This window comes from Centrocercus urophasianus, unplaced genomic scaffold (genome assembly GCF_019232065.1).
Source record: "Centrocercus urophasianus isolate 14NV4802_14NV808 unplaced genomic scaffold, USGS_Curo_1.0 seq_35, whole genome shotgun sequence".
Taxonomy (NCBI): Eukaryota; Metazoa; Chordata; class Aves; order Galliformes; family Phasianidae; genus Centrocercus; species Centrocercus urophasianus.
In genome coordinates, this window is record NW_024884922.1 from 6312797 (window position 1) to 6339520 (window position 26724).

Sequence of the window (26724 nt, forward strand, 5' to 3'; positions counted from 1 at the left end):
TAGAGAAACCGCACCAAAACACAAAACATAACACACTTAAAGATTCCATTAAGGATAGCCTGAAAGGAACAGTTGACTTCTATCAAGGTATCATTCTGCTCCCATTAATAACACTACAATTTCCAACTTGACTTGTCTCTGTAGCACAGGAAGAGGACAATTCAAGAAGCCAAAGACTGGCACACACTACCTGCTGGGCCTTCTGTGTCAGCTTTGGTTCTGAGCCAGCTTTCAGGCGGGCCTGCCCCTCTGCAGGAATCTGCACCAGGAGGAAGGCAGACAAACTGCGGGCAACCAGCCGAAACCTGGCAGAGGGAAAGAAGGCAGAGAGAGAAAGTGATGTCAACTGTCAAGTCCTCAGCAGCAGATAAACTACAAGTTCTATCCCATGAGAGATCTCTCGCGTGAGGAGCATACTTAACAGCTTCAGAAGATTATCTGCAATGCATTAAGAAAAAAACATCATTGCAATATATGTATGTACATCATACCTACAAGCTACCACACATACGAAAGGTAATGCCTGACCCAAGCTGAGCTGCAGCCTTGAGGTCACATCTGATATAATCCCTCATGGTAGAAGGAAGGGATGCCATTCAAGGGACCTCAACAGGCTGGAAAGGTGGGCCCATGTGAACCTGATGAGGTTCAACACAGCACAGTGCAAGGTTTTGCACTTGGGCCGGAGGAATCCCAGGCATCCATGCAGACTGGAAGGAGCGGTCCTGGAGAGCAGCCCTGCAGAGAAGGACCTGGGGGTCCTGATGGATGAAAAGCTGAACATGAGCCAGCAGTGTGCATTGCAGCTCAGAAAGCAAATGGCACCCTGGGCTCCATCAGCAGAGGGGTGGCCAGCAGGGACAGGGAGGTGATTGTCCCCCTCTGCTCTGCTCCTGTGAGGCCCCATCTGCAGTGCTGTGTCCAGGTCTGGAGCCCCCAGTACAAGAAGGACAGGGAGCTGTTGGAGAGGGTCCAGAGGAGCCACAGAGATGATCAGGGCACTGGAGCACCTCCCCTACGAGGACAGGCTGAGGGAGCTGGGCTTGTTCAGCATGGAGAAAAGAAGGCTGTGAGGTGAACTCATGGCAGCCTTTCAGTACCTAAAGGGAGCCTGCAAACAGGAGGGGAGTCAACTCTTGGAAAGGGGAGATAACTGCAGGACAAGGGGAAATGGCTTGAAGTTGAGGGAGGGAAGATTGAGGTTGGATGTCAGGGGAAGTTCTTTACAGAGAGAGTGGTGAGGTGCTGGATCAGGTGCCCAGAGAGGCTGTGATGCCCCGTCCATCCCTGGAGGTGTTCAAGGCCAGGTTGGATGGGGCCCTGGGCAGCCTGGGCTGCTATGAAATGTGGAGGTTGGTGGCCCTGCGTGTGGCAGGGGGGCTGGGGATTCATGATCCTTGAGGTCCCTTCCAACCCTGGCCATTCTGTGATTCTGTGATTTTGCAAACTTTGAGACATCCCCACCATCCAAACTAAAAGATGAACTGAACAGGATTAAGATTTCAGCCCAGGGATCTACCTCAGATGTTCTTAAAAACTTTACGTTTATTGAAGTACGCTGAATTGGTTTATGTTTTTTTTACTGGCCTTCTTTCCATGCTGAACTTCATTTTAATACATGACAACCAAACTCGGCATGTTTTTTAGAAAACAAACTGAGTAGTAAGTAAGGAGACGTTTGATTTTCTCTTGATATTTTGCAGCAGCTCAAAGCCCAGGCAGAAAAGGCAATGTGTTTGTGGTCGTACAAAATTCTTGTGATGTCAACCACAACTTCACTAGAAATGAACATTAAACCAGAATCAAAAGCTGCACTTTCTTTATATTTGCACTACAGACTTGAACAAGAAGTTCATACGCATTTCTTAACCACACTGAAACACTCATTACAGTTTTTCTGTCTAAACTCCAGAGATATGGGGGGCAACTGGGATTCAGAACATCTTTTGAGATTGCCCTGTGCTATCTGGATCCAAGTTGCAGCTTCTTCTCGTGGTTTTTTTTTGTTTGTTTTAATATGACAAATCATAATGCATTATTTAATTCATTACAGCTTCAATTCCTACCTGGGTGACAGAGGAGACCTCCTGCCCAACCCGATAGCTCCAAGAATTCCAGAAGTGAGTCTCTCCTCAGCCAGCTGACTCTGCCTGCTCTGGATGGACAGTAGTGTCCGAATGACAGATTCCATCACAATGGCATCATCCTGCTCCATCTGAATTAAGGATAACTGCATAGCTTTATGCCACCAAAGGAACAGCTTTGCCTCTTCCTTTGTTGAGCTGTAAGCAAGAGTTCAAGAATAAAACAACACATGGATTTTAAAAAGGGCAGGAACACTGGTTAAGAAGTTTGTGCCTCTCCCCATTAGGACCATGGAGAATTCAGATGGTAAACTAAGGACTGATAATCTTAATATATTAAGCCAATATAGCTATACTATCCCACTTACATTGATGTAACTGCTATTGTTACAAACTCAGTGCCAGTATCAGCTAGCAGGTTTTTCATTGCTTGTAAGAGAACATTGAACAAGGCTTCTTTTCAGGCTTTAAATCTCAGAATAATGATTCTGCAGCCAGAAATGGATTTAAATCTGTCTGAAAAATTTTAGGGAAGCTTCTGGTCCTTCTTTCCTTTCCTTAGGAAAGGAATAGCTGTTGCTTACACAACAGTTTAAGATTCTTCTCAGAAAGGAAATACTGAAGGCTTTAGTTGAGCAAAGCACAAAGTCAAGTTTCCCCTGTGGTATTTTTAATCCTTCCCCACACAGACTGAAACTGCAGTTTAAATTAACAAGCTCAGAGTTTCCACATATAGCACAGGCACGAGTTTTCTGCATCAGAATATCATCAAATGACTCCACCCAGCCACTTCCCATCCCAGACACCCTCAGCTTTGATGTTAAGAACAAGTTTTAATTTGCAATGGAAAGTGGCTTTGCTATCTTCTTTCAACTTTGGCAATAAAAGTAGTGCAACTATGTGGTGCCTACAAGAATCAAAGTATTCTTTTGATTTCAAGAAACAGAGGAATGTCCACTTTCCTACAATGCTCTTTCATGGCAACATAAATATTATCAACATTAATGTTAAAAAAAAAATTATTAGTTTGCTAAATTCTGTTAATTTCAGCAACAATAGTAAAGACAGTTGTTGCATGCTTTAAATACAAAGTACCACTGCTTTAAACTCAAAGCTACTACGAGCCATCTATTCTTTCTCACCTGAATCCAACTATCTATTGAGTTGTTTTACAGCAATACTAACTTCACAGGGTTCATATTTGGTCCACACCAAGCAGCTCTGAACACCTAGCTTTGAGTGGTCAGCTGAATACTTAACAAATAGTTCATCCCACCTAGTGGATATCCAGGAAAATGGAACTCACAGCGATTAAGGATTTGCTTGAAATAATCTGAATTGAGCACAAATCCAGGCTGCCAGCAAAATCAAGCCAAGCAAAACGAAACAAGAAAGGTTCATGTAAAATTCCTCCTGCTGTTCCGCCAGACAGAACTAGTGTTGGCATCAAGGGATGAGCAGACTAACAGCAGGTATGGAAGGACTGGCCATTTCAGGCAGCAGCCTGACTGATTATACTGACTATACAATCATAGCCATATTTGAAAGAGCACAGACAGAAGCCCTGAGCTCCATACCTTGGATACACTTGCTCCAGCCACTTGCTGATGGTGATCAGGATTTTCATTTCATTGGTAAGAGTTTGGTCAGTATTCAGGCACTGCAGCAGGTAGACGTAGAGGGTCAAGTAGCTTCCTAAGGACAAACACTCCTGCAGGAATTCTTCCATGGTTAGCTCAGGAACTTGGAGGGAGGCAAGCACAGGGCCCCAGCCCAAATCCTGATGGTGAGGAAGATCTATAAGGAAGAAAGAAACATATAAGTATGCAGCAGTTGATAAAATCTACAAACTGAAGCCTCCTCACTGTGTTCCTTTAAATTACAGGATATTAAAAGTGTCATAAATAGAAAGAACAGAGCCCTGATTACGAAAACCAGTTGAAAATGCAGTTCTAGTATGAGGCAGCATTAAGCTACTAGGATTCTAAGTGACTCATGTTTAAAGAGCACCCAAAGACCTATCAACATTTTTGACTTAAGCAGCAGAACAATAGATGCTCCTGCCTTTATTGAAGTAAGAGGTGATACAGGCTTCTGTCGTCTCTGCCATGTGTCGCACGGAGGCCAGGCTCTGACAAGCTGCTGTCAGAAGGGGCATTGCTAGCAATCCGTGCACTTTACTGTCAGTCCACTTTCGTAAGCTGCCCCGTAGTGACTCAGCTGTTGTAACGCTGGAATTGTTCAACATCATCAGGGTTTCTGTAAAGAGACTGCTGAGGGCCAGGTGACGCGTCTGCAGATCCATATCTGGAAGTCAAATTCAAGAATTATTGCAGTAAACAGACACTAGGAGCTAAACGATCTGAACTTAACATCATCACTGAATACTCTCTGTAGATACTGGGAGAAGGTTCTTGATCGTTACACTCTTTATTTCCCTGTTTGTATATCTAAGAAGCCACAAAAAGACACTTACTACCAAGAGAGTGGTGAGTTGCTGGAACAGCTGCCCATGGAGGCTGTGGATGCCCCGTCCATCTCTGGAGGTGTTCAAGGCCAGGTTGGATGGGGCCCCGGGCAGCCTGGGCTGGTATTAAATGGGAAAGTTGGTGGCCCTGTACGTGGCAGGGGTTTGGAGCTTTGACTTATGTACAAACAGGGATTAATCACTGAAAAAGCACTGCCCTAAAAGACTGAAACCTCCAGACCTGCAGATAGTCAGAAGCTGGCAGGACAAAGCCCTGAAGGGCAGGATCTGACTGGCTAGCCCTGTTTTGAGGAGGAAGGTGCACTGCAGACCTCCAGAGATTCACTTCAAACAAAGTCATTCTGTCTGCATCAACATAATACAAAAAATTTGAAGAAAAGAAAAAAAAAAAGACCTCAAGACACCTATCACTGCACAACTCGTCACCAAGGTAAATGTCTCTTGTCACAGACTGACTGAAAACAATGATGCCAGCAGGTTACTTGACTTGCCTATGGTCACAGTTTTACAGTCATGTCACAACAGTTCTCTGACAATGGAGCTGTCCTAGAGAGCTTCCCTGTGTACAACAGGAACACTGAGAAATGGCTATCAGTCAAATCTTCTAATGTATCAGTTAAATCTTCTAATAGTTTCCACTATGTGTAGGTCACAGACAGCAAAAGCTATGACTCCTGACAAGTATTTTGGTGTAACACAGTGAGACAGCTGATGTGATCTCATTTTGACAAAGAAAGGTCAGAGTGGCACTAGCACTAAAAACTGAGATCAATATAAATGCTATGGATACAGACACATCATGCCATCAGCATACACTAATGTAACTGCAACACCAACTCTACACTGCAAGTCATCCTGACCATGCAGGGTTTTAGAATCTGTTCTTAAAACCCCATCCCTCGGGACTCAAGGCGTGTATTTCTAAGTGTCATCTCTACTTTTTAAAAACAGATGGTAGCACCAAATAAAGAAATTCAGAAACGAGACAGCAAACAAAATGCAACCCTCAAACTCCTGTGTAATAGTCAGTTTTACTCAAAACTCCTGCTTCTTCTGCTGGTGCTGCCACTCTTCGACAGTTCATTGAGAAAATGATCCTACTTCTGTTTCGTGCTCATCTATCTCACACGTACATCAGAGCAACATCACACACACCCTGCCCATAGAGAGACCAATGCACTAGAATGAAGGATCTTGACAGTTTTAAAGTAATTTGCACTGCTTAATACAAACCTGGAGGATTAAAGATGACTACATCATCCAGCAATTTGAACATCTCTTGCTCTAAAACTGCAAGAGTAATCTTTCCACTTTGTTCCAAGATGCTGAGGAATTGAACCACCTGGCGGATGTACGCTTGGCACTTCAGTGTTGCATCCTGTTAATTAAAAATTAAAATAATTAGGAAAAAAAAAAAAAATACAACAATCACATCTGAAATTCCTTCCACACTCATTTATAAAAGGAGAACACTGTAAACGAGAAGAACAGCTTAGAGACAATCAACAAAACCAATACCACTTACAAGGTGGATGTGACTATCTGAAGACGTGCCAAAGCCTGCTGAGATTTTCAGGAGCTTCACTATCAGTTCAGATGCAGCATCCTTAGCAAGGATAACAGAGGGAGGGTAGTGACTGTTACAATAGCTGATGATGCTTTGATAAGATGAAATGCCCACAAGCTGCCAAGGAAGGGAGCTGGTCTGTCCAAGAAGATTTATGAGTGGTGATTCCTAAAGATTTAAAAGACGTAAGTTTCTTTATCAACTCCTGGTGATATCTTGACATAACAGCACGCAATGCCTCAAAGTGGTAACAGGAAAATACCACAGGTGGGAAGAGACCAGCAGGTACGAAATGAGACCCCCTGAAGATTTACCAGCCCTTCTCTAAGAGTCTCCCAGAAAGACTCCACTGAATCAAACTGTATCATGCAAGACTTATCTACACACGGTGCTTAGCAAAAGCAGGGTTTGGAAAGTTCTCAACACCAGTTCTTTCTTCTTATTGTGATACAACTCAAATACTGGAATGAAATCACAAATGCTAAAAGTATTGGTGAAATACTCTTTCAGAGTAAAAGAAGAAGAAAACCGAGATTCAAAAGACAAAGTGGTGTCTGTTCAATACTTCACCAGAAGCAGGCAGTGACAAGGTTCTTAAAGATGCATTACGGGCATGAATGCCACACAGTCAAAGCCCTTCCTGCACTTAGTCCAGCAGACTGCTAGCATCAGTCTACTATGATTCAGACACCCATTTTCACTCATTTTCATAAAAAGCTTCACTTTAATATATATATATATACACATATATATATATAACATTGCACACATATGCAATGTATTACATGTGTGCATATGCACATATCCTTGCTACTGCTACCTCTGCTTCCCAAGTGCATATACCAAAATAGGAAAAAGAAAAAGGATAAAAGACATTTGAATTAAGGATTAATTTGAGAGACAAGAAGAACTTTGCAGCATTCCACACTTAACGATGGCAAGAGACAACTGCACAGCAGTTTTACTTGACAACAGGGTTTTTTGTTTTGGTTTGATTTAGTTTAGGGTTTTTTTTATTGTTGTTGCTGATTTTTAAAAGACACCACCATAAGTATTTGTTCTTTCCAAAACTCAAAGAGTCATTCTGTAACCAGAGAAAACAGTCTGTGTTTATTTGTTTATTCCTTACACCACTACTGGATCACAGCTCCTACAGAAGCGTCTCAAAACAGCAGTTACTTCCTTTTTCACACAGCTCACACAGAACGCCTCACAGAAGGATTTTGTTAGTGCTATAACAAGCATACTGCTTAGGGCATTTTATGAAACACTCCAGAGTTTACAATTCTGCAAGTGAGGAAGAAGTCACAGCCTGTTTCCTTGTCACCAACGGACTATCCCTCTTCAAAGACAGACAGGAATAAACCTTTTCAAAACGTACCTCTTTGCCTATAAGCTGTTCCTCCTTTGCCAACAGGACCATCATATACAGCAAACAGACAATCATGTTGTGAGTCTGAGGATGAGGGTTGGGATTCCAGGCATCAGAAAGGACGCTGACCCAGTTTATTTCACATAAAACATAACCCAAGAATAAGAAACAACTCTTGGGGCTGCCTCTTTCAACCTATAAAGGAGAAAGGAAAACAAAAAAAAAAGGCATGCAAAACCGTGTAAGATAAAAGTGCATTCATAAGAACACAGCAATAGTAAAATACATATTTATTACATATTTAGTTAGAGTTTATAGCAATTAAAGCAGTGGTAGATTACAAAGAACGCCATCTCTACAGCTCCCCACAACTTCGTGTAAGATTTGATAGCACTCCTTCATAAGCCTCTGTGAAACATAAAACGAGTAGCTATGATTTACTTTTGGAGTAATTCATAAGTTAACAAACTTTAAAAGCTTCTTTCTTACAGGACATTCTCCAGCTCTGCAGTTATTTCCAAAGGCAAGTAATTATGGCCTTATTTCAACTGATGCTATCTACTCACTTTAAAGAACTCTTCCATAAGCATCTGGTCCGGGTGCATTTCCTTCCATGGAAGCCTCCTGAATTCAGTATGGAAAGTATACAGAATAAACTCTGGCATTTTGGGGGCTGTGCAACATCCACAGTAATGCATCAGGTGCAACCAGAGAGCACCATGATGGCTTGGCAGCAGCTTATCTAAATCCAAAGGAAATAATTGAATTAGCAACAGGATAAAAATTGAGGGAGGCATGAGTACAGAAGAAGATCCAATTTTGAGGATGAAAAACCATAAATGCACATGCAAAAAAAAAAATAATAATAATATAAAATTAAAGTGTTGCACTTTTGTTTTCCTTTTTTTCCCATTTTTTTCCCTTAAAGTTAGGCATAAAGTCTAAAGTTAGACTTTATGTTATGTTCTTTTGAGCAAACGCTGGACAGCAATGAAAGTTCCCTGTTTTTACGATGCTGGTGTTCTCTGTGTCAGTTGCATTATTTTATTTCTTTGCCGTCTTACGAATCTGAAGTCTTACAAAACATGTTATTTTTACATATTTATTTCTACAAACTAGGTTTGAATCCAGCTCATCATTAAAAGCAATTAAAAGGTACTTGTGAAGTTCATTTATTTCATTCCTATGCCTCATTATGCGCTAGAAACAATGTGCAAATACAAACACCAGCTCAAAATGATCAGACCTAGAGATTAAATTGTCCCCAAGGCCAGCTCCTGAGGCACATCGCTTGTTATCACAACACACTTCTGCTTTTTATGTTGTATGGAAAACTCAGGTCTGGAATGAAGTCATGTGCTCATCATTTTGTTTCACTTTCCTTCATATAAATACATATCTACTGGATGACAAAGTTAATCATATCCTCTGCCCTCCCCAAATCAAAAAGCTGTCTTTTAAGGACAAAAAAAAAGAAACATGCTACTGGTACCACAGCAGTGACCATTGTGGCCAAAAGGTCCTGACAAACAAAATCCCCTCATGTCCACATCTCAATTGATGAGGCATGCCTCTACCTTAAAACAACATGGACCTTCACGTACCTTTAAAGCTCTCATGCAAAAGCTTGATGCAATCTGCAAACAAATGGACCATGCTGGATGCTGCAGGAGTGTCACTCTCCAACCAAGGGTAGCAGGGCTGGTTACTGAAAGCAGAAATAAAGCAACAAAAACATCAGTGCTGAGTTAGTTACTAGAAACCATACAGGTGTGTAGACATATTGTACAGCATAGACATTTAGTATAGTACAGGCATCAGCAGCTCGTTCATTCAAAACTCAACACTTCAGGACTGTTCTTCCCTTCCTTGCATACATTAATGCTACACTGAAGATACATGATGCCATCAAATAAGTGGAAATTACTTGTTTGCTATTTCCTACAGTAATTAAAGAGCAAACTGCAGGAACTTCCAGATGATAGTGCATACCACCAACAGTCAACGTTCAGGTGAAAACAGGAGACGTGCCCAGAGCTCAAAAAGCCTGTGGTTCTGGAATAAAGTCAATTTTAGGTGCCTACCACTACAAATGATTGTGTGAAAATAAAGGTATAACAAGTTAGCAGATCATCATAGGACTGATCTCATCTAGGGTTCCTTTATACAGCACTAGCACATGAGGTTGCATTTGTTAGGCTTTTCTTTTTTTGTGTTTTGGTTTTTTTTTTGCTATTAAACAAATGAATTAAAAAATGAAATCTGAGTGTTTTCAGAACTAGCTGACTTCTAGCCCTATTTTTCTCATTTCTGTACCTATTTTTTGTACCTGAAGCACTGTAGTGTAAGTACTGTACAATTTCCTTATGCAGTTCATTAAATACTTGCCTAATGATTAACAATATGATACACACAACAGCTATTTAAGCAGAAAATCATAGCACAATTAAAAAAATCACAACAGTAAAAGCCATTCTTACAGAGCTAATGCTCTTCCTATTCAAAATAAAATTTTTGCTAATGCAATTCTTACCTTGCATCTTCCTTGTCTAAGACTAGTATCCATGGTTTAAAGAGTCCAGCAATAACTGAATACAAGGACTGCAATGCTAAAAAAAACAAAGTGAAAAAGATTATGTCTCAAATTGGCAGCCACGAACAAATTACTTCTCCAAACCTGGAGAAAATGTTCTCTCCTTATGACAACATTATATCAGTTCTCTATAATCAAGAATTGGATGCACAAGGCCTGTGACTTTCATCAATATTATGATTGTTTCAACAACAACCATAAGCTTTTTGTACTGTTTAGATTTTCGTATTGTTATTTTCTTTAGAATATCTTTCAGATAGCAGATGTAATAGTAACTCACAAAATGTTTGTCCACATACTCAAATAGAATATGCACAGACAATTTTCTCCAAATTAAAAACCATATACCATGAAACCATGATGACACTGAGTTCTCCCCTGTTTCCAAACCTGTGCTCAGTGCCAAAGATTGTATTTTTCTTTAAAGAGGGATCAGTCCATAAAATAATCTGAAAACAAACTCTGGATCAGGAAATTTAAAGAAGGATCCTCCAGCAAGCAGGAATGTAAGAACAAAGGAAGTCCCAACTGGCTCTCTGCAGAGCTTGTTTGTATTTCAAGGCTGCCATCATTATACAAATAAAGAGAAAATTAAAATGCCTTAAACAGAAGAAATCAAAACAAGCACTCAGTTTCAAGTCATGTGAAGTTCTTTACAGAGTAAGTAACATTTAAGCTCTTTCCTATGAGAGTGGTGAGGTGCTGGAACAGCTGCCCATGGAGGCTGTGGATGCTGCATCCCTGGAGGTGTTCAAGGCCAGGCTGGATGGGGCCCTGGGCAGCCTGGTCTGGTATTAAATGGGGAGGCTGGTGGCCCTGCATGTGGCAGGGGATTTGGAGCTTGATGATCCTTGAGGTCCCTTCCAACCCAGGCCATTCTGTGATTCTGTGATGTGCTCTTAAGACATATTACCTGCTAAAACTCTGTTGCTGCCAACAGGCTCTTGGGCTAAATTGACAACTTCAGTTTCAATAAGCCGTTTAGTAAGATACTCCAAAAATGTGTTTACTTCAGGCACATAAGGACTCCATTTTGAAAAGAGACCAAAGGTCCTGAAGTCCACTGAAGCTAGACGAAGCTTGCAGAAAGAGGTAGAAAGCCATTCTATTGTCTCTCTAACCTGTAAAAAGGAAAAACACTAATCAGCTGAAGACAGACTGCACAGTAGTGTTATCTGTCACTGCTAGGACACCTGTTCAGCTGCAGAACACAGTAAATCAACCAGAGAGCTACTTACTTGTTCTGCAGACAGGAGAATTTCTCCAGCATCTCGTAACACAGGACTTTCAGTGCAATCACTTTTCTTGAAGCTGCCCTGATCAGTCATTGGTGAACCACATCCCAATGCTCTAAGTGCTGCCTTCCAACAGTCGGGGCTTAGAAGCTGCTCTGAGGAACCTGGGAGAAACAGAAAGCATTCTGGTTTCGGGTGGGACACATGTTTTTTTCCCCCCTTCACAATGACCTGTGCTATGTTTTGGCTATGGGAGAAAACCAAAGCTGATAACACATGGATATTTTAGCTGTCACTGGGCAGTGCTGCACGCAGCCAAGAACATCTCATTTTCTCAGCTTCTCATACTGTCCTGCCAGCTGTGGGGCTGGAGAGCACAAGGAGCTGGGCAGGGGCAGAACCAGGACACGCTAACCTGAACTGGCCAAAGGGATCTTCTACACTGCATGGCAGCATGTGACAAAAAAGGAAAACACTGTGAAGTTGGTCAGGAGGGCCAGCTCTGAGGACTGGCTGGGCATATCACGCTACTCTTGTTATTCTCCTCTTCTCTCTTTGTAAATAACCCAGAAGGGTACAAAAGCACACTATCAATTCAGATACTCACTTTGCACAAACAGTCTTAAAAAATCACTATAGTGATCAGGGAACTGATATTGGAGAAGGTTAGTCCAATGATTGCAGAAGATATTAAACGGCATCAAAATATCTTCTTCAGGTTCAAGGCCACATGCATTGAGAGCCAAGTGAATAGATTCCAGAAGCCTGGTACGTTCAGATAGAGGCGGCTTAGTGACATTTAACCACTGCATAAGGTCAAACTAGAACAAAGGACAGGAAGCATTTGTAAGTTGAAGCTTTCATGGCCACAGCACCTTCAGGAAAAGGGAAAAACCGTCAGAGTGAAAAGCCTGCCTAGGTTTTTAAGTACACACTTAAGGAAAACCTGAGAAATTTTCATTTTTACTAACCCCCATCCTAAAACCAAGGTAACTCTTTACAAAGATTGTGATTCAGCACATTAGAGTTGTCCCTGAATTTATACAGAGACTTTTATCAGGGGGTTCTCCAATTTGTGGAAACACATATGAGCTTCCACGCTTCAGTACTGCTATCAAACTCTTAAAAGCATTGTGCTGGTCTAGTCCTTGAAGTCCCTAAGTTTTAATATGGAGATTCAAAGCTTTTGTAGCCTCCAGGCAATCTGTTTCCAACTGGCTCAGCAGAGACAGTGGTGATTTATGCCATCAGGGAAAGCTCAGTAATGCACAAACCAGAACCAGCTGACAGTTACAGCTGCAGAGCTCCTTCTCTGTGGAATCTAATGAGAAGAAAGATTTCTGTTTATCTGCTTTTTTGGGTTTTTTTTTTTGTTTTTTTTTGTTTTTTAAAGACAGATGGGATTCACTGGCAATTTGGATGAACACCTCCTCAGAGATATCAAAGAGAAGATACCATGCAGTGCCTGCTTTGATTTCACCTCAAGAATAAGAGTGTACCAAAGAGGAAGCCACAGGAAGCACACACTGATACTATCTGGGCTAGGAAAGAGTAATTCAACATTCCCATCTGGATTTGCTTCCAGCCTCTCTTTAGCTTAAATATAAGAAACAGCATTTAGTATGAGCAACACATAGAAGCTGTCAAAGATATTTTGAAGTACCAGGTTTCTCTTCCATAGCTTTAAGAAGACTCACATAAGCAACCCACAAAACAGATTCAATATTCATATAGGAATTTTACCTTTGTCAACAGCATGAAGACAACATCACTGTTGTCCTCACTCAGGAAGGTCACAACTTTTTCATACAAAGCCACAAACTCATCAGGAGAAGCAACAGGAGTGAAGTATGGAGAAAGAAGCGTACAGAGCCTTCGGTTGTGCAGGATTGTCTGGAGGAGACGTTTGCACTCTGACTTGGTCCCACTGATGAACACCTAAGGAATAATGAGAAAAACGGTCCAATATGAATCCACTGGGGAAAAAGAAAAGAAAAAGAAAAAAAAAAACACACCCCTTACAACTTTTTGTTTAGATAATAACAACTGTATATTTAAAAAACATATATTCTAAAAAGCAAAGGCTGACTGAGAGCAACTTCAAGTAAATACTGCCATTCCACCAAAGGTAACTGTAAAATAAACATTGCTTCCCTAGCACATTGAAGAATAGCACTTGTGACCACAAACACTGCATAAAACATATTCAGAAATCCAATTTTTCTGATAAATTAATTAAATAAAGTGAATCCAGATTTCTGCAGCCCTATTTGACATTAGTAAAGATTTACATAGAACTGTGGGTATAGAAAGCTGCCCTGCAAGAAGATTTCTAGTGTACAGTTGGACATAGGAAAAACACTGTATCTAAGAGATCAAAATAAATATCTGGACACACAGCAGAGGATAATGCTTTTTCACAGAGCATCTACGTAATGCAATCTCATTGCAAACATTACTACCAAGAAGCAGTAAAGTTTTTGCCAACTCAGTGCACAAAGAACTCCGCAAGGCTTTAGAAGACAAAACAATTAAACACAGATTTGTGTCAGCTAGAAAATGATCCATAACAGAGAAACACATGCCAAACCACTCCTTTATGTACCAAAATTTAAGCATCCCCGTGAAAATCCAGCCTGCTTCAGCATTTAATTAGTGTAGCATGTAATTAATAGGGAGCATCTTTCAGCAAGCATCTCAGAGGTTTTTGTTTTGCATGCATGCAAGCCTAAACTGTCCAATATACCACGTACATTACACAACTTGCTGAGTGAGGAATGGGATAGAAGCTTAGAATTTAAAGTTCAGGCTTCTGAAGGTTTTAGACACTCGACATCAGCAGGCAACAGAGTAAGTGTTTAGCATACAGTACTAGAGAATATACTCACCTGGCCTAGGATCTCGATGCAGGAAGTGAAGAACTGCCTTGTGGGAGGATTGCGTTGAGTTTCATCACACACATACTCCACTATGATAAAAAACAAACTAATCCCAACTTTCTTAATTGCAGGCATAGGCTGCACTTTGTAGATATTTATTAAGGTCCTGTTTAAAAAAAAAAAAAAAAAAAAAAAAAAAAAAAAAGCAGATGCAATTTGCATATGGAAAGTAATCCATGTTACTAAAGAAAGGTTTCTTGCCTCAGCACATCACACTAAGATACGTGTTTCTGGTTTACATGACAATCAATGGTTGGGTTGTGCAGGGACCTCTGTGCCCCCCAGGTCCCACCTGCCCCAGCAGGGTCATGCTGAGCAGAGAATCCAGGCCAATGAACAGGTGGATTCTGAAGATCTTCAGGAGGGAAACTCCACTCTTCTGGGCAACCAGAGCCAGTACCTTTCACCCTCAGAATAATAAAATTTGTCTTATTTTAAAGCTTTACATAGCATGACTGCCATCACTCCTCCTGCTCCACGGTTAAAAAGGGTATTCTAATGCAGAAAATAATAAGTTGAAAACATACTGTATGCCATATTATGCTTGAATGATGAGCAGTTAGCTCCTCTGATAACTCACAGGCTTATTCCTTTAGAGGTCTATCACAAACATGCAGGTCTCAGGGTTCCAGCTCTGCTGCTGATCTAGACTGGTATCCATTATAAAAAGCAAGCAAATATGTTTGACGTTGCTACCTAAAACTGCCTGAACAACTTACGTTATAAAGTTTTCCACGTGTACTGCTGCTTCCACAACACCCAGAGAAGGTGGCTTCGTGGCTTCTGCTTGCAGCTGTCTCACTTCTTTACGCAGAGCATGAAGCTGCTGGCTCACTGCTTCGTTTTTATGTTTCCCCTCAAACTAAATGACAGAGACATTCATTTCAGAATAGCATCTTTTCCAAAAATTCTTTGATGTTGCAACCAAAAACGAAGCAGAGCCTTGTAAGAGAACTCTTGACTACAGAAGGTTTTCCCCTGTGAGTTTTGATAAGATTTACTGCATTCTACCCCTTAGTCACATTCTCATTTAATTATGACACATTAATATAATCAATGTCTTTGCCAAAAGACTTAATCCACAGGATTAAGGCGAGATCAATACATTCGCTTAGCAAGCAATATAGGAATTAATCTATGAACATTCTGATGCCTTCATTCGTATCTGTGAGTACATTCCTACATTCACACATTGGGAAGCAATTTATCACAGACACTGCAAGTAATCCAAAACTTTACACAATAACTTGCTCTTCTGTTGATCTGCATCTCCTTCAGAGAATTACATATGAGGGATTTCAGGCTTCAGTTGTTTGATTTTTCTTAATATTTACTTCTTTTAACAGGCGTATGGCAGCACCTCACCAAATAAATCCATTCTTGTTAACCGTTCAATCATTTTACTTCCATTACCCACATCCACCAGCCCCAAAACAGAAAGGATGCCCTATCTCTAACCTGGATTGTTACAAGAGCTGCTCCCTGGCAGCCTTTACTTGAAGCTCCCCGGCACTCCAGGTGGAGGGTGATCTGCTCCTCCCGATTGACGTACAGCTTAGGTATGGTGTCCAGTATTTCATTGTTCAGAGCAACATGTTGGGATTCCCAAAGAGCTGCAGTTCTGAAAAATGCTTATTAATGAGGTTACTGAAATCTTGAGCAAGAATAGTAATGCTAGGAATTCAAAAGGAAGAGCTGAGGCTTCAATTTAATGGGCTATACAAAAACTCGTAACAGAAATATATATATTTATATAATAGAAAACAAAAACTTAGGAAATTGTGTTAATAATTCTGTAGTGATAGAATGTAGAAGTTCTAACAGAAAATGCTTCATAAGAAGAGCAAAACTGCTTAAGCCTGCATAAGAAATTTATTTTAATTATTCTCAATGACCAGATGGAAAATTAAATACATCATCCACTGCAGAAGAAATTTTCTGCCAGGCAAAAAAAAAAAAAAAAACAACAGAAAAAAACTGGACTGTGGAATGACTCGGTCAACAGAAAAGTGCCCACCTGACATTGCTGCTGGAATCATTAAGGTACATTCTTCCTTAGGCTTAATGAGGATTTTTTTTATTTATTCTAAATAATATTATTAAACAATGACATTGTGTGGGAGTGGCTATGAGCCATCAGCTGTGTCTGAAACTTCAAAAATACTTTACCTGAATTCTCTTAGTAGGAATATTAATGAAGTTTCCTCTCTTTCATCCACAGATCTAACAGTTCTCTCGGAAATGGAGTCTCTTTCTCCAGCATCCCTGTGCTTCAGATTATCACCACTGAACTAGTGCAAAATGTTTAACTAATTTTCAGTAAGCCTAGGCTAAAGGGAAGATTTAATTAAGAAGCACACTGAATGAGAAAAGAATATGTAGCTGTCAGATGCCAGTTGATGTAATCTCAGCCATTAGATAAAACTTGTGCAGTAAGTTATAGGAGTAGAATAAAGAACAATGCAGCAGCAAAAAAAATAACCTGGGCAAACAGGGAGAAGCCAAATACCATCAGCCTTGTGCTAACATCACCAGTTAGACTGCTGCAAAAGAGACCTGAAGATACTCTTGGACAGATGGGAGGCAGAAAGAAAACAGCAAAGTCTTACTTGGCATGTCCCTGCAAGACTTTAAGGTCAGTGTGTGTGAGATGAATTGCTTCTTTCTGATTTATCAGACTGGCAGAGGAAATAACTGGCACAGGGGCTTTCATAGGCTGGAGTGAAAGAGGAGGCTTGGGCAAATCAAACTTCTTCAAATTATTCATTATCCTCTCTTTGGCTGGGAGAGAAAGCAGAAATCACTTGGTCAATAAGAAAACTTTAGAATAAATTGAACAAAATAATTATCTCATTCTGGGGTTTTTCTTTGTATCTTTTTTTTGGTTGGTTGGTTGGTTGTGTTTTTGTCTTTTTTTTTCCTTTTTATAACACGAAACACTTTTAGCACCACTCTCAGTACTCCACCCCTTTAATCTTCCTATTCCTGTTAACAATTTTTATTTCAGAAAGCTAATTTCCACAACCTGCTCCACCAAACACTGTGAGGATTCAAGGAGCTACAGCTCTCCTTGTTTATCCTTAGCCACTCCTACTTACACATCGTTCAGTTTTCCTCTTACCACCTCCATTTATTCTCCTCTGACAGAGGCTCATTATTCCTTCTAAGCCAAATTTACCTTCCTTTTCCTACAATTCAGCCCTGTCTCTAGTTTTGTCAGCTCCAATTCCTTCCCACAGCACACTCTCTTTCCAGTTCAGTTCTCTTCCTCTGCTGATTCCCACTCAGTTTACCCAAATAATGCCAACTCACCCATAAAGATATTCCAGACTCCTTCTACTCCCTCCCTCCCCTTTTTAATCAGCCCCCCAAAAATCCTATCTCACCATATCCTTAATACACCTACAATGATCATTATCCCTTTTTGGGCAAGGCTTTTGGTGCATAAAAATTCCAAGCAAACAGCAAGGAAACATGCAGCTAACAAAAATACCAGAAACAAGCTTTCTGGGATTAGTCATAGTGGTTTTTATCTTTGCTTGCAGCTGCCTTTTACCTACACTTTCTGAGGATCCAGCCTATCTGGAAGACGCTTTTTTGGGTGAGTTAACCCATAATATAACCCTTCCTATCCCAGTTTCACCACCAATATTCTTATCTCTTACCTGACAAAGGGTTGGTGAAATCTGTTTGCCCTGCAGAAGTAGCAGCTGGTGTGTATGATTCAAGTTGAGCCCGTGTCCAAAGGTTTATAGCTTCCTGAAACTCGTGGTGTATCAGTTCAATATTGACATACTCCATCCACAGATCCTAAAGGGACAGAACAGTTAATTTAAATCACCATAATTCTGGTAATTACCATAAATTATGTACCCATTGCATTAGCTAGGATGCTGAAACAGATAAAAGTGGACTCTGAAATTTCAAGTCATATGAAAATTCTATTAAAAAAGTATCTGAAGTGATGAAAAAAATTTAACACGTATACATATAATCCATTGAAAGATAGAGAAGAAATCTGACAAATGCTAGAGGAATGAGAATAAGGCAGGCACAAAGAAATGCTCGTCCAAAATCTTTCTTTTGCAGGCATTTAAATTCTAATAATTACTGAGGTTTAACAGCATGTATTTCTTGCTCACTAGCTTAAATCTGAACCTGATATTTTACGGATTACAAATATAAGCAGATTTGTACTTTCAATTTAAAGATCCAGAGAAATAAAGATATTTCTCTAAAGTTACAACATAGAAAGAACTGTAAAATAGTAAAAAAATAAGGACTGTATTCTCACTAACACAGGCTAAAAATCTATACATGAGGCTGTCTTAAATATAAAGAAAGGCAGCTTTAGAGAGCACAGGATTTTTACCATTCTGACCTATTTCCTAAAGCTACCATACATGATAGAGGAGTACTGAAGATCAGTGACACTAAGTCTCTCACTTCTTTAGAGGACCCACATTTGCAAATGAAGCAAATTTTGGATCCCATCTTGCCAGTGTCATTAGTACATCACCTGTTGATTCTGCATGATTTTAGCAAGTCTGTGTGCATCATACTGCTTTGGTAAAGAAGGAATGTATGTGTCTCCTTTCTGAAAGCTTTCTTCTTCTAACCACAAGATAAAAACATTGCAAAGCCTGAGAAGAAAAACAAAAAATGAAAAAATAAATCAATACACACAGCATATATTACACAGTAGTCTCATTCTGCAGGCTTAAAGGCAACAACCACTATAACAGTTGATATGGGTCAAAATTTAGACTTTTCAGAGGCTTTCTGACTAGTTTTCTAAGTCTGAGCTCAAGAGCAGCAGTGCAAAGAAACTAGAGCCATGGAGAATCCTGAGTTGGAAGGGACCCACAAACACCGTGGGTCCAGCATGGGACTCCACACAGGACAGCTCAAATGCCTAACTCCACATTTCAGATCAGTGTCCAAATGCTCCTTCAGCTCCAGCAGCCCTGGGGAGCCACACTCACCACTCAAGAAGTGCAATAACCAAGAGTAACTGTACAAATTCAGAACAGCAAGACATTTACACTAAACAGTACATAAGAAAAGATTCCAACCCTGGGTCCTAAGTAATTACATCAATAAGCCCATGCAAAAGACCAAGGAAGATATATATGTACCTAAGAAGCCTGCTCTGAAACTCGCACCTGTGTTGTCCTATTATTTTCTTTTCAGATTCAGATTCACACCAACATTACCCTCATTTCTTTCTCTCCTAACTCTGTACTTCAAAAAATATACGTATCTCATCCTTCACTATGATGAGTGCTACCTATTTTTCAAATCATACCATCCAAGTTTTCCTGATTGAATACGGGGGAGAACAAGACCATCACCACATCTTTGTACCATAGTATTAAATATCACAAACAAACTCCTGTTTTTCGCATCAATGTCACTGACGAGAAAATGGAAGTTCAAAAGTCAGCCCTGATTAATTCAGCCCATATTTTCTCTTTTGTCTAGATGGCCATTAAACTTTCTGAGCATAAGATTTATTTTGCTGTAGAACACTCCAGATTTATGATGGAGTAGGGAAATCCTTTGAAACGAAAGGCTGACAAAATATTAATCAAGTTATAGTCAGTGAACGTCTCTAGATTATTTTTCATCTATGACTGAAAAGGATTTATAAGCTCCCTTGTTTGCTTGTAGAGTACATATTGATTGCTGGGGGGAATCACTTGTCAGTAGCTCATACAGCAGATGCTGTGTGCCCAACCCCCCTCAACAAGGGACTCCTTCCTGGTTATCTTTTCCAACTGTAGTTTCTAGGAAAATTCAGACACTGTAACACTGCAAATATTTTTTAAGGTACACTTCTCAAATCACAAGTCTGTGCAACAGAAATATGCACTTCTGTATTTACTTATGGTTTCATTAAGATACATGGCTCTAGAAACAGCCAATTTCCTTACAAAGATGAGTGTTCATCAGCTGACTTGCAATAACTGAGCATCTCCTTAACCTACCCAAAAGTGAGGAGATGCTTTCACTAAGGTTTTGGGTAGGCAGATGTACCACTTTCAGGCTAGCACATAACACAATCACAGCTCAGCTCTGGCACACTAAGTTGGTAAACTGTGCTAACTGAATCATGTGCTGAAGTTCCCAGTGGATTCCTTGCTGTACCCAGATGAAAGCTGGGGCCCAGTCTGTGTCAAACACATATATATACACAGAATGCAGCTCTTACACTGATAGTCAGTAATGCACATAAAAGTAGCAGATATGCCTAAACAAGAAGTACTTTAACAAAATGGGAATAGCATTAATTAAAAAACAAAACTCTCCCTTAAGGAGAGTGACAACTCTATCAATAATGTTGTGCTTTAATTAGTAAGATCAACTCCCTTCAATAGAACACCTTGTATCAACAGAGATATGACCACAACTCGGTACGTAACAAGTGCTTAGGTACTCTAGATCAGCCAAGAGCTGCAACCCTTCACATCTCCCACGGCTAACACTGCTCCAGTAGCACAGCAGCTAGCAGTTCAAGCATCTGCCTTGAATGAAACTGAACAAAGCAGGCCTTCTTTACCTGACAAGCTCCTTATGCAATTCTGGTGAAGTCAGGTAACCTGGCAAGCAGCTCGCCTTCTCCAGTGGTCTGTCACTGCTCTTTACAGGACTCTCCACTTTCAATGCTTTGCTGGCAGCGTGGTGGAAGTCTGCCACCTCTGTTAGGCGCTGCTTCATTTCATTTAATAAGTTAATGTGGGCTGCACTCTGGAAAAATCGTCTTCCAATACAGCCATCTACAGGTAACCTGAAAATAAATAAAGAAGAAAAGTTGAGCGCCAAATCAGGACATCTGCACCTAACTGACTGTGGAGTAGTTACTGGTAACCACTGCTCTCAGATGAGTGAGGCATTTACTACACTGCAAGCATCCCAGTGCTCGCTATTTTGCCACAGCCTTTATGATCAGACTCACCCATACTGTGGTCCTGGTCTGTGAAGGTAAAGCAGGAAGAATTTCTGCCAGATTAGTGGCATGAGAGGGTGATCAGCAGGGGTAGCAAGGGCTTGATGGGCCCAGCGATAAATCATGAGCCTCTGAAGCGAAGGCACAACAGGCAGCTTCAGCTGGGTCTGGGCTTTCTGCAAAGGAAACTTTTTCAGACAAGTGCCCTGGTGCAGTTCCCTGCAGCAGGTTGTAACAGCTTATCCCAGCAGATCAGCACAGCATGAAAACTCAGTTTGAAAGTTTGAATACGTTCGTATGTAAATTTGTGATACATCTATACACCATGTAATGGCTCTTAGAGAACAATGCTGCTGCCACTAAAGCTTGTGAAAAAATTATAAAAGCATGAATGCGAGTACTACTGAAATGAAAAGCCAATGTAAGGGCCTAAGGTGCAATTACAGGTCTTCCTCACAGAGGCAGAGGTTCTTGTTTTAGGCTCCAATAAGGCTGGTGGTGTTAGAGAACACAGCAGCAGCAGGGAGAAACAAGGCACTCAGTTTTTGTAAAATTCAGATTTAAAACATTTTCTGACAGACATTTTCCCACCTGTAAAACAAGAGCACTCATCTCAGTGATACAGAATCAATGCCCCACAGACTGAAAGGCATTCAGATGACCCAGGATATCAAATAAACGCAACAGTTACTGAATTAAGTTTTCTGTAAACAATTACAAACAGATTTATAGAGTAGTCTTTAAATATTCAACTCAAAACACAAAGCAAAGCTTCCATTAAATACATTTCCTCCCTGGAAAGCCAAGCAGGTAAGGTATTCGTTACGCTTTTATCCTAAAAGTGAAAGAGATAAAAACTGCACAATAGAGAAGAGTATTTTACTACAGCAGTTCCCCTATGAGTAGAGAATGAACAGCTCTCTCACCTTCAAAGCTTGATCAGGAGACAAATCATTAATAATTAACTCCCCCTCCACAACTCTGCGAAGCTGTGAATCTTCTTCAAATATGGACTCAATATTTAACACCATCCACGAAAACCAGACCTGTACAACACAATAACAACAGAAATACCGATAACAAACTTGCTTGCTGTTTTCTTTCTTTTCCAGACTCTCATTAAAAATCTGCAGAAGTAGTGTCACATCAAGAAAAGGAAACTGAAAAACAGTTTCCTCCTTATTTACAGGCACAGATCCTTTTTATTCAGCGTCTAATTTTGAGCACTCCACCTCCAGCTGGGGTACTGCTAGGCTTTACTTTGTTCATCTTTATGTTTGAGGAGAAGGGAAAATATTAATCAGAAATGGATGAATCTAGTAGAAGAATCAGCCTTTATACACTTTCTCCTGCTAAATATATCAAAAGCGACTAAAGATTTGTATTAGTCTTAACAAATTAATTCTACTTATGCATTCTTGGACACAGATCCAACAAAACTCTTCTGTGGAAGAATGCCCCTGCTCTCACGGGTATAAGAAATCTGCAACACTTTGTTCAGCTAAATTAGGATTTTATCACAATACTTGTAGAAAGAGAGGTAGGGAGAAAGAAAGAGCAAGAGAAAATCTACAAAACCCCATGAAAGCAGGAAAAAACAAACACCTGTGTGTTGCTTTTCCCAGGGCTGTTTATGTAACACCACACTTACCTGAGATGAGTTGGCATTGCCCTCAACAAAGGAGGGAGTCACATTGCCTGCCACAATCCAGCTAACAAGAGAAGACAGCAGACCTTTGTCACAATGATACCCTAAAGCATTCTGCAAGGAAACACAAAACATTTTTTCCCCTAAGAGGCCTAATAGATGATTTACAAGCTACAGAGATATCATGCTGCTTTTCCTGAGGTTCGTTTCTGACTCACAGAATTACTTTCCAACCACAGCTCAGTCAGTTACCATTGAATCCCATGCTTGCACCTTACTTCTCATCAGTGAAAAGTTTGTTTTACAGTGACACTGTTTTTTTCAAGACAGGATGCTCTACTTTGCCCTAAAGATACTGTTTAACATACAAAATGCAAAGAATACAAACTAAAATACTATGGTAGAACTCCTCTGAATGAAATCTGAGTTTCAGATAGGTTTTAATCATCGATCAATTATCAGTTATTCCACTCATCCTGAGCTATTCAGAACCAAATCAAACAGCATAACGACATTGTCACTGATTGTTGCAACTGTTCTTGTTGCCTTTCAGGAAAACAGATTCATATCAAAATTATATTTATCCAACAGTCACAGGAACACACCACACCCATATACCTTGTGCTGCTGGTAAAGCAGCTTTTGTATGCAGTCTTCCTGGCTGTACTGAAAAGCAGCTTTACATAAGTGATCCAGTAAGTAGAGCGTTGCCTGGTCCCTGTGCCACAGCTGCTGGCTGATGAGGACCTGAACCCAGAACTCCAGTACTGCAGTCGGCCCCACTCCGTTTGGCTGGCCACTTCGGAAAATGTGAGTCTGACAAATTCAAGGATAGAATTATTCAAGAGCTTTCTTTCAGCTTGAATTGAAGCACGAAGGTTTGCTGAACAACTGTTCAGCTTGCATGAGGCTACGGGCATGTCCTTAACACGATGCTCTCTATACCTGTGCAAAAATACGGCTTTGTCATCTCCAAGTTTCAAAAGAGATTCTGCATCTCAGAGATCTATGCATCTGATGGGATTAGCAAAAACAAAGTCCGCAATGAGCAGGATCCCCTACAACCTGCAGACACAAACAGCACCTGTGTCTGAAGTGCTGCCTGCTGCTCCTGCAAAAGGATCTCCCAGAGCAGACAAGCATCTCTTAGTCCTTACTTTTAGATGATAGTGGGCTTTGGTTCTTCACTGCTGTTTCTGAACACAGAAACGTTTTGTCATGCTGTGGTTATAAATTGATGGTTAAAAGCAAAGCTTTCAAACATTTATGTATCTACCTCACTCTTCAACTATCTCAAATGAGACAGTAGTGATCTGTGCCAATTTCCCTTTTCAGAAGGAGTTCTGATAGTAGGAAATCTATCTTCCAAGTAGTTTTTCATGCATGTATTGTTGACCTGTTGACCTTTTGACCTTGCCAAATTTAGGCAAGCTTGAACCAAAGTATTTCAGGAAACCAAAGCCAACACTTCAAGCCCAATGAAGAACTTTACGTGGTTGCAGAACTGACACATTCTGTACCTTTGTAACTTTAAGTATTACCTTAGTTTAACATACAAATATTTATATAAAATGTAAACATACACACATATATACACACATACATATTATTAGGCATTTCTCCCACAACTGTTTTGTTGTGTTTGGTTTTTTTTAATCTTCTTACCTGTATCATACTGTTGAGCAGTTTAACATTTTCTCCATAACTCGCTCCTGTCAAGTGCTGTGTTACCTTATGGGTGACCTGCTGGGTCATGCCTTGAGGGACTCCACTATCCAGCTGAAGGAACAGTTGGACATGAGATAAAAACCTAAGAATATCAACAAATTAAATTCCATTAATTAATCCTAAAATAAATCGTACAGCATGACAAACAGGAGAACTCTTTCTGGAGAATTTAAAACTTGAGCACAAAAATTCAACAGCACTAATGACACCCACATACTAAGGTTTTGCTTTACAACCATGTTGCAAAGTTAATAGCTCCATTTTAACCACATCACTTGTACAGTACGAGCAGTTCAAAGTAGACTGTAGTTCCAGGCTGCTTTACCAGAAATGAAAGCATCTGAAACTGTGGGATGCTTTCAAAATCTGAGAACTGAACAGTACATGACACGGCATAAGTCTTGAAACGTGGCCAAACTGGGAACTGCGAGTGTACAGTTGTGCAGACAGCAAGCAGTAGCTTGTAGTTTCCATTTAGCTTTTTAGAAAAGGCAGTGCTTCCTGGAAGCAACAGATGGGCTGCACCACATATTCCAGTCACAGAAACTTCCACAGAAGAGCTCTAACTCTTTGAAAGACACTCATTCAATCTATTCAGTTAAATACATTTCAGATCACTGCCTGGTACTAAAACCAAGCAGCAGAACAAACTTTGCATCTGCAGTTGATTCTCCTACCCTCCTAAAGAGGTGGGTCACAGCAAGGCTGTCTTTTGGGAATAGTTCTTGACCCATAACAGCACACAAGTCCAGCCCAGGATTTGTCTGAGGAGCTACCACGTGGTACAAACCAAAAGCACATGAGAGACCGCATTACTAACTTACCAGGACAAAGAACTGAGGCCCAGCACCTGGGAACATTCCCATTTGTTGCTCCAGTAAGGACACAGTTAGGCAGTATCAACTGCTTATCTTTCCCAATCACCTCAAGCTAGGAGCTTCCACAACCGCCTTCTCAACCACAAGACAAAAAGTATTTTGGCAAATAAAGCAGATACTCTTCCCTGTCACGTCACATTCTCACTAAACACAAAACCCAGAATAAATAATACACTTAAGACTAACTTTCACCAGCCTTAAGCAATAAACATGTTAGGAACATATCATACTTACTGTTCACTCTTCAGGAGATAATATTGGCAAGAGTAAAATATGGGTAAAACTTTATCCAGTACATGGACTACTGTTCTCAAGTATCTAGACTGGACAAGTACACCCAAAAGAGGGATCCCTTCAGCACAGAACTTCTCAATGCTGTAAAAACAGAACAACAAAAAAAAAAAAAAAAGGAAAAACATGTAGAATACTGAAAAAAAAAAAAGAAGAAAAAACAGACATGGAATGCTGGTCTTTTTTGTGAAATGAAACGTAAAGATTTACACATAGATTTACACAAACTTTGATATCCCAAAGAGCTAAATTCAGAACTTTTTTCTTCAGCTGAAGAGTTATTAAACAGCTGAAAGATTTCTTCAGTATTTCCTGTCTTTTGGAAGACTTAAATGTATATCTACACATATACACATACATCCATACATCAATGAAGATGGGAGCCTTCACCCAAGGCAATAATAATAATTAATAATAAACAATATAAAACAAAACAAAATAAACAATAATTTAAAGCTCATGGCTCCTGCCTAACCTTGTCAACCAATCTCTCCCTCAAGACAATGGCAATATCTACAGAAGGAGTTTCATATTACCTGCCTTGACATTGCCTTAGGATAGATGATCCTCTGGACTTTTTTCTCCACCCCCTATGGATGAAGCTCAAGCATTACCTTACAGTTTGTACTGCAGTTACAGCTAGATCTGATGAACTTTACCACTGTTGTCCAGAAAACTGACTACTGAGTTTCTTGGCACGCTGCTCTGCATCAGGTTTTGATAGGGGAAAAAAGTACTGCATGTTCAGACAAGATAGTAAACATTAATCTTATGTCTGATCTGTAACCACAGAAATGTGGGGTTCCTCATGGCTCCATTTTGGGGTCAGTTATCTTTACTGCTTTAATAAATCCTTGGACACAGGACTCAAATGCATACCAAGTTTGCAGATGAAACTAAATTTTGGAAGGGTCAAGAGGCCTTGCAGAAAGATCTTAGTGAATTAGAGGGC

The 26724-nt window shown here is 40.3% G+C and overlaps 1 protein-coding gene across 1 annotated transcript in view; it reads right to left on the reverse strand.

The window, feature by feature from the left end:
• Positions 1–26724, reverse strand: part of EPG5 (ectopic P-granules autophagy protein 5 homolog) — a 50104-nt gene that overhangs the window by 2181 nt on the left and 21199 nt on the right. The window contains exons 17-43 of the mRNA XM_042831201.1: positions 25716–25856; positions 24541–24685; positions 23494–23691; positions 22879–22989; positions 22154–22273; positions 21237–21403; positions 20841–21068; positions 18798–18921; positions 17944–18088; positions 16888–17059; positions 15737–15899; positions 14998–15140; positions 14228–14384; positions 13083–13277; positions 11947–12160; positions 11343–11503; positions 11018–11225; positions 10045–10120; positions 9116–9219; positions 8078–8253; positions 7521–7706; positions 6098–6307; positions 5806–5950; positions 4149–4391; positions 3662–3881; positions 2067–2282; positions 191–305 (exon numbers count right to left, since the gene is read on the reverse strand). Coding sequence (XP_042687135.1) covers positions 191–305; positions 2067–2282; positions 3662–3881; positions 4149–4391; positions 5806–5950; positions 6098–6307; positions 7521–7706; positions 8078–8253; positions 9116–9219; positions 10045–10120; positions 11018–11225; positions 11343–11503; positions 11947–12160; positions 13083–13277; positions 14228–14384; positions 14998–15140; positions 15737–15899; positions 16888–17059; positions 17944–18088; positions 18798–18921; positions 20841–21068; positions 21237–21403; positions 22154–22273; positions 22879–22989; positions 23494–23691; positions 24541–24685; positions 25716–25856 — 4483 coding nt within the window. The remainder of the gene's footprint in view (positions 1–190; positions 306–2066; positions 2283–3661; positions 3882–4148; positions 4392–5805; positions 5951–6097; positions 6308–7520; positions 7707–8077; positions 8254–9115; positions 9220–10044; positions 10121–11017; positions 11226–11342; positions 11504–11946; positions 12161–13082; positions 13278–14227; positions 14385–14997; positions 15141–15736; positions 15900–16887; positions 17060–17943; positions 18089–18797; positions 18922–20840; positions 21069–21236; positions 21404–22153; positions 22274–22878; positions 22990–23493; positions 23692–24540; positions 24686–25715; positions 25857–26724) is intronic.